This window comes from Thalia democratica, chromosome 4, assembly GCF_965202585.1.
Source record: "Thalia democratica chromosome 4, ktThaDemo2.hap1.1, whole genome shotgun sequence".
NCBI classification, from domain to species: domain Eukaryota; kingdom Metazoa; phylum Chordata; class Thaliacea; order Salpida; family Salpidae; genus Thalia; species Thalia democratica.
Genome location: NC_139168.1, coordinates 53,713,480 through 53,734,348, shown reverse-complemented (window position 1 = coordinate 53,734,348; position 20,869 = coordinate 53,713,480). Strand labels below are relative to the sequence as shown.

Below are 20,869 nucleotides of genomic sequence, written 5' to 3'. Positions count from 1 at the left end.
AACATTTATTTTATTTATACGTGGTTTTTTTAAGGTTTGTGTACAAAAACCTACCCTTAGTAGGCAAAGGGAATTTTATTATAGTGTTGCCCTATTTACTTAATGTTCTTTGTTGTTTATATGTTTGTATTTAATTAGCTCTAATCATGATTAGTATTTTGAAATATTTTGTGTAACTAACTTTGTATGTAATTAAGTTTTATTTATTATGATTACTACATTTACTATAAAAAATTCAAACCTATTTTTTATTTAGTGTATCCACTGACGACAATAGCGTGAAATATATTTGGTTAATTGTATTAAGTTTTTTCTTCTATATATACTGTTTGGAAAGTAATTAGACTTCAAATGTTTGCATTGTTTTAAAAATGAATTAAACTTATCAGTTTAAACAGAAATTAAACTTACTGGTTCAATGAGACCCAGGATGAATAGTCTCCCAAAACTACATAAACCAAAAGTTCCTCTAAATCCTATTTTGTCAATGACAAAACCGCCCCAGCACAAATTAGCAAAACTTCTCAATTTAATACTTAAACCAAGTGCTATATCATTAATAAAAATAAAGATTCCTTCTAAGTAATATAAAAATTATAAATATATGTGCCTTCAAACAGATATAAATGTAAATGTATAATTATATAACCTTTCAACAAAAATTTAAAAACTTTAAATAAGTAGTAGAAAAAACATACCGAAAATAACACAAAAGAAAAAATAGGTTTAACTATAATTAAATTTTCAATTAGCTTAAAGCAGTAGCAACCCTTATAACTGTAAAAAAACTTAAACAATACAAAAAAAACATTAAAAAAATCATACTTTTGAGGTGAACTTAGGAAACTGCTATTGTTTTTTTTGGAAACTTCATCACTTAAAAAGTTTACAATGTCTACTAATTTACAAATTACTTCATCATGTTCGTGTTCTTCTTTATTACGTTGGAGAGCATATTGATTTTTACTTTTATGCGTGTGGCTAAAAAATTATTAGTCTAAAATATCAACTTTTATAGCAATATAAACCAAATAAATTACTTTTTAAGAGATTGTTTACAAAAGCCTTATAAATTTATTATCTTTACTACAAAGTTTAGTTCTTGAAAGTATTTATTCTAAAAGTTATTGAAATAAAAAAATACTGTTCAATATCTTTAGTTGATAATTGTTTTGCAAAATATTATCAAAAGAAATAAATTTGTTATTATAAACAACTTCTTACTTTTTTAGCTGTTTTAACAAAACAAACGCTGAAAATTCTCTAGGTAAATCTGAAGTAATTGCATCACATTGGGCCAAATTATACTTCAGCTGAAAGTATTAGAGAAAATTATTTACATATATTAGATCTAAATAAATATTTTTTTTTAATTAACTTAAGTATTTTGAGAACCGTCCATTTCCCATTCCCGAATAATTTTTATCTGATTATTTCCCTAATAATAATTATAACCCAATAATATCTCATCTGGATTATAATCAACATTTTTGATCATCTTTTTAATAAATAATTCATGTTGAAAAAAAAAAATTAATTTATATTAGAAAAAAATTTAAGTATTGTTAAAAATCTAGTTCGGACATCAGTGGTGGTCTAGAATTAGACATTGAGGTAAAAAAAATGGGAGATCGAGCTCAAAAAAGGTAGTAACATAACTAAGTTATTCTATCTACATTTAGCACCAGTTAAGGAGTTAAAAACCAAAATCAAAAAAAAAAAGTGCCTAGATCTAGAAATTTTCAAAACTTGCAGTAAAAATAATTGTGATGTTAAACAACAGCAAGAAAGGGACGAGGGTAATAACTTTAATTGTTGAGGAAGCCCCAACAAACATTTCAAAAGTTTTCATAGCAAAAAAAAGGAAATAATCAATATAGATATTATCAAACAAATACTCAAAATCATGATTATAAGCATAGAATGCATGATGCTAATGTAAATCATAATGATAGCAATGGTAATTACCATAAGTTCAGCAATGATGACAAAGTCAAAAAAATTTTGGACAAATCAACGAATAGAAAAATCTTCCCAGCACATCAAAGCTGGAAAGAAAAAACGTGTAATGGCGATCGGCCTAAGGGTTGTAACATGGCTGATACATTTGAGCCTTATGAGCCAAAAAACTTACCTCAATCTTCAAAAAATTTAGAGGGGTAGAAGATGGGTGTATCATACCTCTTACTAAGCCTGTTGATCAAAAGGTCACAGAAGTAAACACCAAAAAACAGTCAATTTTATCACCAGAAAAGAAAGTGGTGTGTTTTTCTAGCTACCAAATTCCATTTTGTAAAACTATAGGTTGTATAAAATTGTCACAAAAAACCAAGAAAAAGTCTCCAGCCTCGAAGAAAGCAATAGCTTTAGGAGTGACTGGTCAAGTAAGTTGGTACAATATTCACAAAGGCTATGGTTTTATTCATTGTGACAATCGGCCGAAATGATTTTTTTTCACCAGTTTGCCATTATGAAAAAGTACAAAAACAAGTCCCTGAAGTCTATGGCATATGGTAATGTACTTATCTTTGATATAGTGTCAGGTAGAAAAAATTTGCCAGAAGCTACAAACATAATAGCTTCAAAAGACAAATATTTTCATGGGTATAAAGAATTTAGCACAAACTTGTGGTCAAGCAGTTTTTGTCATCATGCACAAGTCAAACTTGGCAAGCCGTTTAATTCGACATCAAGCAAAGCCTTAAGGCCAAAAAACATTGTTCACCAAGCACAAGTATTTGGCAAGGATATTACTTCGACATCAAGCAAAGCCTTAAGGCCAAAAAATATTCATCATGCACCAGCACTCGGCAAGCCTATTAGTTCGACATCGAGCAAAGCCTTAAGGCCGAAAAGTAGTCATCATGCACAAGCACTTGACAAGTCTATTAGTTCGAAGTAGAGCAAAGTCTTAAAGTCAAAAATATTGATGAAGCACAAATACTTGGCAAGCCTATTAATTCGACATCGAGCAAAGTCTTAAGGCCAAAAAATATTGATCAAGAACAAATACTTGGTAAGCATCTTAGTTCAAAATTAAGTATAAAGAAGATAGGTGTGGCCTACCTATCAACAGCAGTTTAAGAAGCAGCAGAGGCACAGAAAAGTATTCAAAAATAAGCAGAACCTTAAAATGTCAGGTAGTGAACAATTAAAGGTTATGAACAAGACTCTGCTTATTATGATTCTGCAGAATCCAGTGAATACAGTTATGAGCCTGCTAACAAAAGTTATTGTTTTTGAACTAGTAAAACTAAAGTCAACTATTCTGAGTACTTTGATAATGAGTATTGAAAATGTTGTTTTATTTATTTAAAAAAAACAAAAAAAAAGTAAGCAAGGAAAATGTAATGAATTGGTAACACATTCCTGATATTAAGTCTAGAATATCAAAGTGAAACTGTACAGCCAATCATAATCAGCACATTGCCAATCACTTATTATTATTATGCATAAAATTGCCTTGATGATGCAATATAAAAAGGAAAAGACATTTTAATTATTATTGGCTTGCAGTCACTTCAGTGTTTTTGGATCACAGTTTTGTATTTGGCTTGAAGCAGTGAAATCAGTTTACTTGTAGCTAGTTTGATTTGAATTTCTTACTTGTTTGGACACAAATCCTATATTTGGATTTGAGTATGTGAAATCAGTTCACTTGTAGCTAGTTTGATTTGAGTTTGTTACTTATTTAAACACAAACTCTATATTTGATTTTGAACAGTTGAATTTGAACTCAGCAGTTAGCTTCCAGTTCAAATAAAACAACATTTCTAACAGCCTATTAGTACAACTCTATAAGGGGCATATACTATTACATTCCTAGGTTTTTTAAATTTGACTTATTTGCTGATTTATACATTTTTGTTAGGACTGATACTTATTTAAGCTATTTTTTATATTTGACTAATTTTCCAATCTTGTAGATTTGTATTTGTTTGTATTGAATTTAAAACTTAATAAAATCATTATCTTACATTGACTTTGTTTACTAAATTAAATTATCTTAGTCTCAATTATACCTAATATGGACCCTAACTATAAACCCCCTTCTAGTCTAGATGTAGCAAAGCTACCCTCTAGATAACGTTCCTAACGATTTAGCATGACCACTAATGTGTTCACCACCCCGGGGCACTCCCCCCGTAAGTTACAATGAAAATAAATATTATTAAGTATCGAATTAATTTGTTAGCCTATTTAAAAAATGCTTTTTGTACAACTAAAGCTATTTTTGTTTCAAATTGTTTGTTCTTATTGTTAGCTTGATTCTATTTTGAGTTATTGATTTTTTTTAAGTACATATTATGGTTATGGAGGCTGAGTTGCTGTCTTTCTTTTCTTTAGTGCTAATTCTTTTTCAATTACCTTGATTTCGTAATTGGCCAAGATATTAATTTTCTCAATTTCCCATTGAAAAAAACAAAATCGAAAAAATAAAAAAGAGTTAGCACTAACCGAACAAAAAAAAAGATTGAGTTTTGCACTGCCTCAAGATAGATTTCAGCATGTTGCTTATGTCTACACTATTGAAAGACTAGCAAATTAAATAGTAATTAACACAACACAGGTGTTCAGTTATGTTTATATAGTACACTACTTTCAGTTTTATTTAGTACACTTAGTTTCACCGCTTTAGTGCAGATTTTCAGGCAAAATAAATGCTAAACTTAATAAAATATAGAGTAAATATACTTTAGATTGAATTTTTTTTAATTAAAGTTATTGTATCCAAGTTGACAAAGAATAAAGTAAGTATGACTTTGAATTCGATGGAGTTTATTAAGGCCATAGGGGGGTAAGCCATGTTTTTTACAAAATGATCAGATTTTGAAGAGTTATATTCCTCTGCTGTTACAGTTGGTTCTGATAACACATCGTGTTGGTCAGGAACTGCATCAAGGTCGGGATTACCTTTATGAGTTTGCCTACCAGTACCTGATGTCTTCTCGGCCGGTTGGGCACGCGTAGCTTGCTTAGTAGCTAGCTTTGCAAGGCTACTGGCCGAGAGCGCCTTGGGCTTTTTACTGGTAGTAATCAGAGCTTACTATAAAAAGAATATCTTATTTGTGGCCACTAGATCGTATCTACGTTTAACTAGTTGTATTGAGATATTCTTAATGAAACGTTTTATACAACTTTTAATATTAACTATCGTACTTATTTAACTTAGTCTACGAAGATTCTAATATTTACTTAATATATAATTTTAAAATAGACTAGAAACTAATTCTTAATTTAATCTTAGTGATTTCAACGTATACTTCACTATAAAGTTTTGATAGAGAACTAAAATACGATATACTAATTATATTAATAATACACTTACTTAATTACTTTTTACTGTTAATACTAAAAGTATAGATTCGGCACTCTAAGTTTATTTTACAATGTTTAACAAAATTCGATAAAAAATAATACTCACACGCATGCAAGTCGGAGCTCGAAGGTTTGTTTGCAAGGCAACTTTTATTAAATGTATTAGCGTTTGTTTAGTCCTCAGCTGTTCTTACTGAAGTCAGAGCCAAGCTAGGACTTGAAGCGTATGAAACGTCTAAAAGTCCGCTTTGGTTGAACTACAATAGAAGTTTCTACAAGAGAAACGGTTGTTGAAAAACAACGAGCTGGAAATCAATACAGGTCGAAGTATACACTTGCTTCCGTTTTTCGGCAATTCTTACTTCAAACTTTCACAGTCTAATCTTTATACAATAACAAAAAAACTTTACTTTGGATTTAAAAAAAAATTTGTAAAATGTTTTTTTTTTAATTTTGGGATAAAATTTTTATTTTTTACATTATTAAAATTCTAAAGTAACGTTTTTTTTTTTTTCTTTTAATATAAGGAATATTTCCTGAAAATTTGAAGAAGATTGCTTGAAAAATGAAGGAGTAGTTAGATTTTTAGTAAATTTTTAAATTTCCGAGAAAATTGACCCCGAAAAATTTGCGGTCCATACGGTTGTATAGGAAACTTTTTACAAAAAAAAATATCTCAAATTTAAATGATATTTTTGAATTCTATAAAATAGGCTTACAGTTTGTATTTAAAGATTTCATATAAAACACAAAATTAATTTTTGTAAAAAAAAGTGTTTTACCCCCCCCCCCCTATGGCCTTAACTGATGCTCTGAAATGAATCTTTTTCATCCTAAATTTATCAAATACTAAATTTATCTGTCACTTTCGTAGAGTTAAAATTAAATTAAAGTTTTATCTAAAATTAAAGCACATCTGTTAAAGTTTATCGGTTAGTAAAGAATTCCTAATGAAATTATTAGATAGGAACTGATCAGTTAATAATTGATTTAAATGAAAAATGATAGTATACGTGTAGTTTGTAATATAAATTTAAATTGTCATAACTTAATTTAAAACACGTAGTACATCTGATTTAAAATACCTAAGGTTGAATCAACAATAGACCAAGAATTTAAGCAAGTAGTTTATGTTAGTTTTAGAAGATTTTAGTCCTTATTCACTAAATGCGAGTTTAATATGTTTGTTTACAGATCGGTCATTGAATTTAGACAGTTTTTTTAACTAGTTCTCATTAGTTACGATTTGCTAACGACTAAACAATTTATAACAAGGGTCAGCAGGCTGGAGGTACTCGCAAGCCAAATTTAAACATCTTATCGGGCGGCAGTTTAAGCTTTTATCACACATTTAAAACTATTTAGTTTTATTTTTTAAGGCCATAGGATTTTTTTTTACAAAAATTATCTTTGGCTTTTATATGAAAGTTTTAAGTACAAACTACAAGCCAGTTTTTATAGAACTAAAAAACGTTATTTTACTTTTGAGTTATTTAATTTTTTGTAAAAATTTTTTGGGGTCAATTTTTCGGAAATTTTAAAATTCAATAAAAATCTATCCTCTCCTTCATTTTTCAACCAATGTTCTTCAAATTTTCAGGAAACGTTACTTATAATAAAAGGAAAAAACGTTATTTTAGAATTTTAGTAATTTTATATAATAAAAAATTTATCACACAAATTTAAAAAAAAAGTGTTTTATTTTTTCAAAAAAAATATATTTTTACAATTTTTTTTTTTAATCTCAAGTAAAGTTTTTTTGTTATTGTATAAAGATTAGACTGTGAAAGTTTGAAAAAGATTGCTTGAAAATGTAGGAAGAGATTGATTTTAAATGAAATAGTCTTTTTTCGCTGTTTTAGTTTTTCCTTCCCATAGGGAGCCTATTGTGGGGCCCGACTTTGACTGGTCATATCTCAAAAAATAATTCGAATTTTTTAAAACAATAAAAATCATTTTGAAGCTTAGAAAAAACTCTATAAAATCAGATCAACTTGTAAAAAACATGGTTTACCTCCCTCCCCCCTATGGCCTTAATTAGTCTGATACTTAGTTTATTATTAAAAGGTAAAATTGCGATCTTTGTCTTAATCAACTAACTTCTGTCTAGAAAACTAATAATTTTATGCTTAGTAATTAAACTACTAAACTATCACCTAGCACCTAAACGAACGAGTATAAAAGGTAATTTTAGGCCACATTTTTTCAATTGTCCTTTTTTTTTTTTAACCTTATCTTAACTTGAATAAAATCTCTTCCTACTTAATGTTAAATAACTTCAAGTATCTGATATAAATTTTTCAAATCAATAAACTTAATAGATAAATATACTAAAAAATAATTTACTTGTATTATATTTCTAAATATAGGCGAACTTGGTATTACTTACAACCTTTGAAAAGGATATACAAATATAAACAGTTAATTGAAATAAATTTGTTGTTTAAAATTATTGTGATGATATTTAGTAACAGGGTTGTCATAATTTGATTGAAAAAAACTGTCCTGAGTGACTAAAAACTGTAGTAAAAAACCGAAAACTAAATTAGTTATAAAATAGGAAAATATTGAAACTACATCAATGAAATCTCACCTAAAAACTCTAAAAAACAGGCCTGAGAATTTGAAAATACTTTAAAACCTACTAACAATGCATTTCTACCAATAAAAAAACTGAGGTTGAGTTTGTCTATTTAAAGCTATCTCACAATGTTTTTATAGTGTTTAAACCATCAAAAAATATTATACTGAACGTCTTTAGTTGAATGTTGAAAACTTCAAATACAGCTCAACAATAAAAACCAAAGTTGTTCTTAGTAGACTCAGCATTTCTAATTATCTAAAAAGGTTAATAAACAAATAATTAAATTATTGTTACTCTACAGGAGCAACAATAATAACCTGCAGTGCTAATTAAATGTCTTAAAATTACTACCCGTTTTTTTTTTAGTTTTAAAAAGTGTCTTTGTGCAAAAGTGACACCGACCCATTTTTGGATTTGTAATAAATATGGACAACTATTTAAATGAGCTTGGGAAACCCTGGTCTGTTACGTTAGATTGTAAATGATTGAGTGACATTATTTGATGGTACTCACAATCGTTTGTTTCAGTGAGAGAGTAGGTTTATTTTGGTTGAAACAATACTTCCTCTTGATTACATTTAACGAATAAAACACAACGTGTTCTAGTCTTTTGCTAGAATTGTTTGAAAAATATAAAACATATTTATAAAAGTCTTGATTAATTTAAATCATATAGTAATATGTTTTAGATAGTATTATGTATAGTTAGATAAATGTAGAACCTGTGTTTTTATCACTTCTATTATCCTTTGCTTGCAATTTTTCATACAAAATAAATAAGCATCTTTGGCTGAGATTAATGCATTTTCTATGTCTCCAACATGAGCATAACTTTCTAATAGACCACTGTAGTTAAATTGAGCAAAATAATCAATTTTAATAAACTAAAATATAATCAAGTTTTAATAATATTATATTTATAAAACACTTATAAATTTTGTGAGTTGGAAACTATTATTTAGCCATACAACAAAGATTACTTTTGAATATTACGGCTAATTATAAATTCAATAAAGTAACCTTGAAATTAATAAACATAGAATTTAAACAAGCTACTTCCAGTCGAATTTACAGAAAGTAATATAAAATGAATAAAATCGTAACTATTTCTAATCAAAAGTTCATAATCGTAAGACTAACTATCTTAAACCTTCAACACTATTTAACAACTTAAAGTTAAGTTTATAAAGTTTTCATGCTACCGTAGTTTAACCATGCTGTTTAAGGAATAACATGAACAGTTAAATAGATATTTTTTACACTCTGTAAATAGAAAGTTGCTTTGTAAAAACCAGTAATAAACAAAACATATGTGTTTCTCTTATAATTCATTTACTCAGGGTTGCCACTCGTTTTTTCAAAAAAAATTTCAGGTTCTCCAAATTTCTTCCAGGTTTTTAAAAGAATACATTATTGGGTCTATTTCTAGTTTAAAGTTAATTTTAAGGTAGGGAACAGTATTAAACAGTATAAAAACATTGAAAAAGCTACTTTAAATATGATTTTTAATAAATAAAAAAATTTGATAATGAGAAATTTTTTCTATTTATATGATATATTTTTTAGTCAAATCGAAATTTTACAACTGAACATGTGAAAATTTTAAAATTCCAGGTTTTTTCAGGTTTTTTTGCCTAAATTGTCAAATTCCAGGTTTTTTCAGGATTCCAGGTAAAGTGACAACCCTGTTTACTTCTGCAATTACTATTATCATTATTACAGAAATATGGAAATGCACAAAGTGTCAAACCAATAGGTTTTGTTATCTTTAATTAGAATTAAAAAACAAATAATAGTAACGAAAACAGTAAATTAGTTTTACGAAGAAAAAACATTAAACTGACCTAAAAATTAAAAGCAAACAAGTATTTAATAGCAATCCACAACAGGAAAATTGAAAGGGGGTAATTCCAGATTATTATACAGCAATAACTATATTTTTGTTGTGTAAATCAAAAACAAATCAACACAAAATATAAAGTCAAAAAAAGTTTTACATGCACTAAAATGGCAATTCAATAAAAAAGCTATTGAGAATACAGCTATTTAATGATGATTTATAGCTAATGGTTTTCCTAGTCTCTTAGAACGATCTAAACTAGAGAAATAGATAGTCCCTAATAATACAGGTTTCGGTCTTTTTGGCTTATTTTCAAGGACATTTTTTAGCGTGTGGAATGTAAAAAAAATAAATGAACAAAATCAATCAAAAACGTTTTTCAGTCTTGGATCCGAAATTAAGTTAATATAATTAACTTAGAATTTACTTATTTAATTTAAATTTGATTACCATTACAAAGTATCAAAATATTATGAAGTTAACAACTTGAGGTGTCAACGTCTTCATTACTATGTCATAACACTTACGTTTAAGCAAATAATAAAAATAATATCACGTAAAAACTAAATAGTTTACTATAAACGTGCAATTTGTAAAAAAAAACATAAATAAAAATTTGACAAAAATTTAATGCCTACTAAATAAGTGAACGTACAAACAAACAAATTATATATGTTCATCTAATATTTGTATATATTTTAAAATAAATAATTAATAACTTTGAACGTAATATAGAAAAATAAGAAAACAACTAACACAAAGCAACAAAATGGTTAAAGCGAAGCAAAATCACAATTTAACTATCATAAAGAAACTTATAATTGTTTTTAAGTTAAACTTTTTATCACTACATCCGTACCTTTTTTAGGTAAGACTTATAAATAAATAAAAATCAATCAACATAATTTCAAATATTAATAAAACATTTTATTGATCAATCTTAGCCTTTGATATACTTTTTTTGTTGATTGAAATATTCAATAATACTACTCGAAATTTACTCGTGCTTTTATGGAGTAAAATTTCTAGTATAACTAAGTCAAAAGTAATAAATGATATTGGACGACTTAATGTTAAAAAATACAAATAACAAATACAAAAAATAGTTTAAAAATAAGAAGTGTAGACTGACATTTTAAGTGTAGCTCTCCAGTTGTAGTCACAGTCATTAGTATTATCCAAGCATTGAACAACACGAAATAAACTAGGGCACAACTTTGATTGGTGTTTGCTTTTGTAGAAAGGACGTATAAGGGTCCAGTAAATAACTGAAGTGTTGTAAACGAGAAAAGAGTAACGTTCATTTTGTTCACAGATGTCTAGTGCTTTCATTAAGTACACAATAGAAGCCATCATTTTGTTCTGAATTAAGTTTAAAATTGTAATGAAAAACTAGAACTGCTTATTGAGCGTATAAATCCAAAAGTTTATCAGTCGTATATTGTGTAATTTCATTTTAGTTTTCAATAGCTTTTAAAACGAAAAGTATTCCGATATTTTAGCTTATTGTACTAAACAAAACAAATATTGTTATGATAAGGCAGCAACATAATCGTAAACTTCAACTATACCAAATTCAAATTTTTTATACGTAAGTTTTTAACTAGACTTTATTAATAATTTTAAATTGTATAGTATTCTAATGATAAAATGTTCTATTTTATTAATTTGTAAATATAATTTACACTACTTTAAAATGTAAACACAAACACAAATCAAAATAACTAAATATTACTAGTATGTAAATGATTCTTTTTTAAACTATTAGTACAAATTTTATTAATATAACATTTACGTACTCATATATAAAATCTTTAATGTCCTGTTATATAAATAGATAGTTACAGGGTTCGTACGCGAATTTTTTTTCATTTAACCTGACTGGGACCTATTTAGCCTGACATTTTTTCAAAGTAGGGAAATCCTCTTTAGAAGTCATTTTAGGTATTGGGGGTCTTAATTAGTACTATTGTAGTCTCCGAATACAACCAGTTTTATCTCAAAAATATTTTGAGCATTAAAAATCTGCAAAAAGCAACTCATAGCTTAGTTACAACTCAATAAAATAAGACTAAATTGTGAAAAAGGTGATTGACCCCCCTATGCCCTTAACATAACAAATTCAGTGATAAATTTAAAAATAAGTGTTATATTTAATCTATTAATAGTGTAAAAATTTATTATATATTACTTAACACAGTTGTTCAATTTGGTTAAGCACTAAAAAAAAACATTATAACCAAAAGATTTATTATAAAACAACGTGCATTGTCGTATTTTATTAAAATTTAAAATGAAACGCTTACACGAGTATAAAAATTCAACAAACAGCTAAGTTGTTGAACTAAACTGTAATGTATAAACTGTATTTTTTAGTCAAAAAAATAATGAAGACTCTTAAAATTTTCTTAGAGATTCAACAAAAGGTTTTAAGCATTTATTTTTACAAATACTGACTGATTATGTCTTTAATAACTAAATCATTATTTAGAAATAAATTCACATCTTAATTTTTTTGAACTGAAGTATTTGAACTGAAAAAAACTAAGAAGAAAAAATTTTTAAATAAAAAAACTGATTTAGCCTGACGTTTTTCAACTTTTTTCAAAAAACTGATTTAGCCTGACTTAACCTAATTTAGCCTGACGCGCACGAACCCTGTAGTTAGAAAAAAGGTAAAGTAAAATACAAAGGTGGTTTAAATGTGCATAGCTCTTAGCAGTTTTAGGTCTGAACTACAAAAACAAAAAAACAAACAATTGAGTTAGTTGCATCAGGAAGAACAGCTTGAGCATAGCACAAGTAAGCTCTACATTCAAACTGATTTGGAGGATTGTCTCCACTAAAGTACATGGAAAGCAAATCTACTGCTATATCTTTTTTACTTATCTGCAATAAAAATTAAATATTATAAATATAACGAATCAAATTTTAGATAACTTAATTATGTATTTAAAACTGAGAGCATTTAAAACTCAGATTTATAAAACTTTTAATTGTAACCGATAGCTTAAAAACCAGATTTAAATATTTGTATTGAATGTTTAACTTTAAAAAAAATATTTTAGATAATAACTAATTATTATAATAGATTTTAAGGTGCATAAAAAAACGTCTATATATTGTCTGAAAGTTGGTTTAGTTAGTACATAGGGAGTCCAAAAATTTATTTTAAAAGAATTAACATTGGCTCTTATATGAACGTTTTAAGTATAAACTACAAGGCAGCTTTTATAGAAATTAAAAACTTCTAATAACTTTGATGTACAGTCATATTTGTTATAAGTTTCTGATAAAAACGTATGGACCGCAATTTTTTCATGTTCAATATACTCGAAAATTTGAAATTCACTAACAAATCTATCTTTTCTTCCATTTTTTAAGCTATTGACCTCAAATTTTCAGGAAATTTTTCATTTGTTTTAGAACAAAACATCCTATTCTATCTAAAAACAAAAATTAAAAAACTTGTGTTTAAAATAATTTAATCTTTTTTTTTTTCAAGAAAAAGTATGTTTTTACTTAACTTTTTTTCAACTTCTTTTACAGGTTTTTTTTTATTAAAGTAATATTATACTCAAAAAGTTCAAGAAAGCTTAAAAATTGTAGACGATAGATTTCATATGAAACAGTCTTTTTTTGCCTTTTTAATTGATTCTTCCATTACGATCCTATTTAAGGGCATAAGGGATTCCACCTTGATTTTTACAAGTTGATATTATTTTGCAGAGTTTTATCTGAGCTATTAGAATTTTTTAACTGCTTAAAAATTCAAATTAAATTATGAGATATAAGCGATCAAAAGTCGGAGTGCTCAGTAGGTTTCTTATGGAAGGGGCAAACTATTAAACGCAAAAAAAAAACAATTTCACTAAAAATCTATCAATTTCATTTATCAAGTAATCTTCTTTAAATTTTCACAGAGAGTCCATTAGTATACTTATAAATTAAACGCAGTATTTTGTTTAATGTTTAAATTAAAAATTTTATATAAAAAATCCACCTTTTTTTTCAAAATAAATATCAAGATTAAAAGTCCTTTAAAATATAAAAGGAATATATCCAGAAAGTTTCAGGTCTCTAGCTCAAAAAATGAAGGAGAAGATACATTTCAAGTGAACTTTAAAATTTCCAAGAAAATTGACCTTGAAAATTTGTGGTCCTTACGTTTGTATTGGAAAATTTTTACAAATAAAACAATACCTCAAAAGTTAAACAATATTTTTAAATTTTATAAAAACTGGCTTGTAGTTTGTACTTAATGCTTTTATATAAAAGCCTAAAATGTTTTTATTAAAAAAAAAATGTTAGATCCCCTATGCCCTTAACTCTCCAAATTTGTCCCCTGATATCTTAAAAGCAAAGTTTTATTATAATAAACAATAAAAAGCGACTGTCAGCTATGTTAATAATCGTTAAAACTATATAAAACAAAAAGTGCCTTACCCCTTTCTTTCTATGTCCTTAATTCTAAATATCCAATAAATTAGCTAACACATCTACTAAATTTTGGTATAAATTAAGCTTTTAGAGACAACGTGTTTAAGTACATGACATAAATAATTATATTTTATGTAAATAACTTTTATCACACATACAGGTAATATTAAAAATCGCTAAAATATAAAGTATAACCTGAAGTGCCAATTCAGCAGTTTGCACATACAAGTCACTTCCAAATGACACAGCTTTATCTTTTTTAACTAAACTTTCCTTGTTACTCTTGAGTAAATTGTAAATTTTGTCAACGTAAGTAGCACAGTTTTCTTAAAATACAAAAATGTAATTAAAATTAAACGCATTTATCTACTTTAAAAAGTTTTGTTTTGGTACTAATTTTTATTAGAAATTTTTTACACAAATCACTCATTTTTTAAGTTTGTAAGGTTTATCTATTAATTTCGTTTAGCACATCACCAGAATAAAGTTGCTTAAACCTGACAAAAGTATAGTACAAGTTTTAGTAAGAACAAAGATTTTTAGATATCTAGCTGAAAATAGTTACGTCATAAATAATCGAAATTAAAAGTTTGTGAAAAGGTTCAAATTACGATAAAGTAATACTTTACTAATTTAAATTTATCTTTAAGATAGCATTAGTAGAATAAAAGAATTTAAAATAAATTTTACTTAAACCTGAAAAAAAAAGTAAAAAGTTACAAAAAAGAGACAACAAAAAAACAAGCTATTTATAAAGTTTTAAGTTATGAAAATCTCCAATGTTTATAAATTTTAGACTCGCCAGTTCTTATGAACAATGATTCAGGAACTAAGTAATGGTAAGTGTTTCTGGCTCTAGATAGAATTTTGAAAATACTATCCAGGTAGTTCTTAGCACAACTAGGATTGTTGAGGAGGTAATCATGGATGAATGATTGTTCACTCTTGGGCTTTACGTCATCATTAAAAATAAACCTTTATAGCTTTTTCATAACATGCTGCTGCCGCCTGACATGATGTTGAGATGTACAACATACGTATTCATTTCCAAAATGACAGCTAAAAATGTTTACTTCATTACTCAATTCATAGGTAGGTGTAACATCTTTCACAATTCTGTTAAGTAGGCGGTTGGTGTTGTACAAAAGACGTATTGAAAAGCTATTAAAGGTAAATTTTGTAGCTTATAAAGCTTGCTTAGCCAACTGAATTGAGTTTTCACCAATATAAGGAAGGCTGAGGTAGAGTAGGCAAGGACGTGGGCCAATGGAAGGTAAGGCATTTTGGACTGAGTTGCCTTAATTATCTTTATGATGACTGTTTCAGGAGTAACCTAGTAAAAAAAAATTTGTGAATATTGTCCAATTCTAAATCCAAGCAGTAGGCCATGCAAACCTTAATGGCTCTATTGGTTAAGCATTGTATTATCTTCAATTTTTGTTTGGTGAGACAAAATTAATTCCAGGAAATGTTATGTGGACTAAAATTGTCTTTTCTGTAAAAGGAAGTAGAAAAGGTCTTGTTGCTTTTTCTAATCATGTCTATGTCTAAAAAGTGAATTTTTCCAAAAATTTGTTCTTCAACGGTAAAAATATGCATTTATGCATCTTATTAATAAAGTAAAGAATTTATTGATATTATTTTTAGAAGGGCAAACAACAACAACAGCAACAGCAACAGCAACAACAACAACAACAACAACAACAACAACAACAACAACAACAACAACAACAACAACAACAACAGCAACAGCAACAGCAACAGCAACAGCAACAGCAACAGCAACAGCAACAGCAACAGCAACAGCAACAGCAACAGCAACAGCAACAGCAACAGCAACAGCAACAGCAACAGCAACAGCAACAGCAACAGCAACAACAACAACAACAACAACAACAACAACAACAACAACAACAACAACAACAACAACAACAACAACAACAACAACAACAACAACAACAACAACAACAACAACAACAACAACAACAACAACAACAACAACAACAACAACAACAACAACAACAACAACAACAACAACAACAACAACAACAACAACAACAACAACAACAACAACAACAACAACAACAACAACAACAACAACAACAACAACAACAACAACAACAACAACAACAACAACAACAACAACAACAACAACAACAACAACAACAACAACAACAACAACAACAACAACAACAACAACAACAACAACAACAACAACATAACTATAATACAAACTTCCAACATGATAACCCTTTATAAATTTATTTCTTTTCTTTCTAATTATCTGTTTTAATTATCAACTTCTACACTAGGGTTTTCCAAAGTGGGCAATATCGCCCTTTTTACGCAATTAAATTACGTGGCCCGCAAGTACATTTTTTTAACAATTGACACTAGAAAGAATTTTTAGTAAATATTACTTGCTGACTACAAAAGTTGTCCACCACTAACCTAAGGTATCATTAGTTTCAAAACAATTCACATTTAAACAGAATTGATTACAAGATACATAAAGCTTTTTAATAATTAAGCATTTTGAAACACTTAACTAGGCTTATAAGAAAATAACTATAAACTATTTTCTCAAGCCCTGTAAATTACTTTGAACACTGCCTAAAAGTGGGTGCATAAGAAGTCCAAGACTAAATTACATTTCGTACACAACTTTTTTAGCTAAAAAGTGCGTACTCAAGAGAATAATCATTCTATAAAATTGTGGGGGGGGGGCGTTTTTTTTCAATTTTCTGAAAAGGGGGCGATTTAGTAAATAGTTTGGGAAACTATGTTCTACACAACCTATAACTATATGATATACACTTTAAACATGTTTGTGTTTTTTTTTGTAAACTACCAACTTATTCTAAAGTTTTTCATTGTGAAAAAAGTTATTAAACTAAATATTTTTTTAAGTCATATTGCTTAAAAATATATTCTTAAGATAAAAAATATCAATAGGCTACAATTTAAATACTTAATAACCTTTTTAGATGCAATACTGTACAGATTCAAAGCTTCAATGTAAAAATATATACAAAAACTTTTTATAAGAAGATCTTTTTATAAAAATGCTAGAGTAACATAATAAATCAATGATAAAGAAATATTAGTATAACTTAATGAGCTGTTTATGAGTTTTTAAAATAATTTATTTGATGTTAAGTTCAAAACAATACTTTAATTCACAGAAAAAAGTGCTGTAATTTTCAGTATAATATAATTTTAACTAATTTTAAACTTAGTAAACAAATAATTATCAACTTTAAAATTTGGCTTGGTTTAACAATTTTCAATTATATTATTATTATTATTATTATTATTAGAGTTTATTGTGCGAAGATGGACTTGGGCATTAAAACCTGAGCCGCTTAAACAAAACACACGAAAAAAGAAACAAACAAATTACAATCAATGAAAATTAAAAAACTAAACATAACATATAAAAAAATTACAAATAAATAGTCCTGTATGATCAAATATCAAATTATAACTTAGTATGCACAAAAAACAACACTAAATAAATTCTCATATACAAACTTATGCATGTCTATAAAAGATTACATATTTAAAAAAACTATATATAGAAACTTATAATCTGTAGGGGGAGGCGTAGGGAAGAAAAATTATTCTTAGTGATACTAATACTTTAAAATATGTGAATACTTAAAACCATCATTATAATGAATTTTTAATCGATAATCACTGTATTTTACTTGTACTTATACTTGCTAAATCTCAAAATTTTGTATTTATTTGAATTTAGTCATACGTCATAATTTAAAGTTATTTTTCAAAGCTGTTCACTAACCAAAAAATTTTTCAAATTTCATTTAAAATTTATCTTTTGACAATGAAACTCGTATTGTTTTGAAAAGTTTTGTGTAAAAAAATATAAAACAAAATGAATAATCTATTGATAATTAGTTGCAAATGGTATGTAAAAACTTGCATTTATATTGTGTAAATTTTTTTTTTTTAGTTTTAATCGAAAATGTTCTACTTCTAAATATGGTATAATTTATCATTATATAAAAAATCAAAAAAAATAATAAAGTATAAAACCTGAATATTTTATTAAATATGTAATCCCCTATATATATGCACTAATATAAAACTATACAAACTCTAAAACACATTAATTTCAATAAAATAATTCACCTGTTTGCTGGGCTGTTATTAACCACTGACGTATTGAAAAATCCATTTTTAGTTTTTAAACATACCAAAAATCTAAAAAGTGTTTCAAGGCGTAAGTAAAATGAGATAAAAAATAATAAAAATAGCATTTACTTATACTGTTTTGACATGTAGGATTAATCTTTAGAAAGAATCTTGACCTTATACCAACATTTTATATGCGTAGTATTTTAAAGCTGTATATTAATTAGGTCTTATTATATGTCTTGTTGTATTTTTTTAAAATTTAGAGGTCTTATTATATGTTGGTTAAAGTAACAAATACTTCTTATAATCCAATTATCTATTGTAGCTGAAAGATTATTTTAGTAAGTCAATATTACTAGGTTATGTAATAACTATTATTTTTGATTATCAAAATATTATAGTATGCACTAATAAAATGTAAAACTAAGACAATCTTTTTAAATCATGTTTTTATATTTTGAAGTATTAAAAAGACGACTCTAGGCACTTAATTTGTAGTTGCGCAGACAACTTTTATTTTTTTTAAATATATCAATTGACATAGAGGTTGTTTTAAATTATAAAATCCTGTTAACTTATTCTGTAACTTAATCTATAAGCTACTTACTATCTTATAAATTTTAAACTGTTTTTAATCTCCAGTGTCCAAGACAATGCTAACACCTTTGTTTAGACAGTCAATTATTAAATTTTTAGCAAGAACAAAATTATTTTAATAAAACAACATTTCTCCACTTTATTAAAAATGCATGCTTTTTATTTCACAAGTAGTTTTGTTTTATTAAAAATTTAAACCTGATCATTTCTAACCTTATCGTTTCTTACCTGGTCAGGAAAAAAAATTGTTTTTAGATTTATTTCAATCAGTGTTTATTTTGAAACCAAAGTAATGTTAACAAAACTGTTCTTATATTAAAATATAGTTCACCTTGCCTTAACAAAAACTTTGTTTTTATAGCTAAAAATGAAATAAATTTTTCATAATAATTTTATTTTAATTTATTATAATTTCAAATTGTTTTCCTTATTTTGAAATTTGTTTTCATATCAACCAGCTTAAATCGTACTTTTTTTCAGATTAAATAAGATTTACTAGATTGTTTGTTTTTTCTTATAAATTATGCCTTGATGAGTTCTTAAAGTAAGCTGTTTTCACTACAGCTAAAGTTATATATTCTTGTCATTTAAAACAACTAGAATATTATTTTAACACAAGTAAATTTTAAAAATTAAACTGTTACAAATGTAATATTCAGATACAAAGCAATTCATATTACAGTCTATAAGCTTTGTTGTAAGTCTAGCGCAAGTGGTGTATAGTAGTTGACTAATTAATTACCATTTTATAGTCTGTAAATTTCCAATTTAAGCTTAAAAATTTGCGCAAATTGTTCCACACTTTGCAAAAATATATTTAGATAATGTAATTAAAACAAACAATCAACGATTTAAAACACTTTTGTTTTATTTAGTAAAAAATCATTATTTTAAGATACAACCACTTAAACAGATATGTTTATTAATGTAAGAAGTCCAAGAATTATCAAATTTTGTTATGTTAATCTTTTTATAGACTTTTACTTAAGTTTATATTTTATCCAAGTTATTTCAACTACGACTTGAATTAGTAATATTTAATTTGATATATTTATTTTTTTACAATTAAATTTATTTTATAAAAAAGTTTTTACAACTTTTTGCTCGTAATTATAATTGTGTTTACTATAAGTATTTTTTATCTTTTATTTCCATAAAATTCTTTTTGTGAGTGTTAGTTTATTTGTGCATACGTATTTTTAATTCTTTTAAATAATTAAATAAAAAATAATAAATATATCAATATAAGTTTTAATTTACTTGTAATTAAAACAATTAAAGTGAATCAGATAATAATACTTTCCATATATTATATAAACTAAGCTGAAAATTTTAAAGAAGATTAACTAGACAAGACTTGATCACCCTTGTACTGTTGTATTAATAAACAAGTCTGTTTAAGTGTCATTGTTTTTTTTTATTCTAGGTCTAGGACCTCAGTAGATAAATATTCAGGGTTCGTGCGCAATTTTTTTTTTCATTTAGCCTGACTGAGACCTATTTAGCCTGACATTTTTCAAAGTAAGGAAAATCCCCTTTTGAAGTCATTTTAGGTATTGGGGGGTCTTGATTAGTACTACTGTAGACTCCGACTTCAACCAGCTTTATCTCAAAATATTTTGAGCTTTTTAATCTGCAAAAAGCAACTCATAGCTTAGTTACAACTCAATAAAATGAGACTAAATTGTGAAAAAGGTAATTGACTTATTGATTTATATAGAGAGTAAAATATAGGGGTCATCAAGCTGTGGCCTGTTAGCCAACTCGGCCGGCAAGGTACTATTCAGCTATTAAAACAATTTTTAAAAACAATAAAAAACTAGTTTTTGTTGTAAAAACTTTAAAATTTATTTTTTAATCAATAATTAGTAGTTACTAGTAAAAATAATTATTTAAAATATCACAATTATTGTTTTAAGTAGTACTTT

The 20,869-nt window shown here is 26.7% G+C and overlaps 1 protein-coding gene across 1 annotated transcript in view; it reads right to left on the bottom strand.

Annotated features, from left to right (window-relative positions):
* Positions 1–18,404, bottom strand: part of LOC145833723 (cilia- and flagella-associated protein 46-like) — a 148,969-nt gene extending 130,565 nt beyond the window's left edge. The window contains exons 1-7 of the mRNA XM_082940879.1: positions 18,339–18,404; positions 14,379–14,509; positions 12,501–12,632; positions 10,876–11,105; positions 8,626–8,749; positions 1,225–1,313; positions 826–981 (exon numbers count right to left, since the gene is read on the bottom strand). Coding sequence (XP_082797005.1) covers positions 826–981; positions 1,225–1,313; positions 8,626–8,749; positions 10,876–11,105; positions 12,501–12,632; positions 14,379–14,509; positions 18,339–18,384 — 908 coding nt within the window. The 5' untranslated portion in view covers positions 18,385–18,404. The remainder of the gene's footprint in view (positions 1–825; positions 982–1,224; positions 1,314–8,625; positions 8,750–10,875; positions 11,106–12,500; positions 12,633–14,378; positions 14,510–18,338) is intronic.
* Between the last annotated feature and the right edge of the window lie 2,465 nt (positions 18,405–20,869).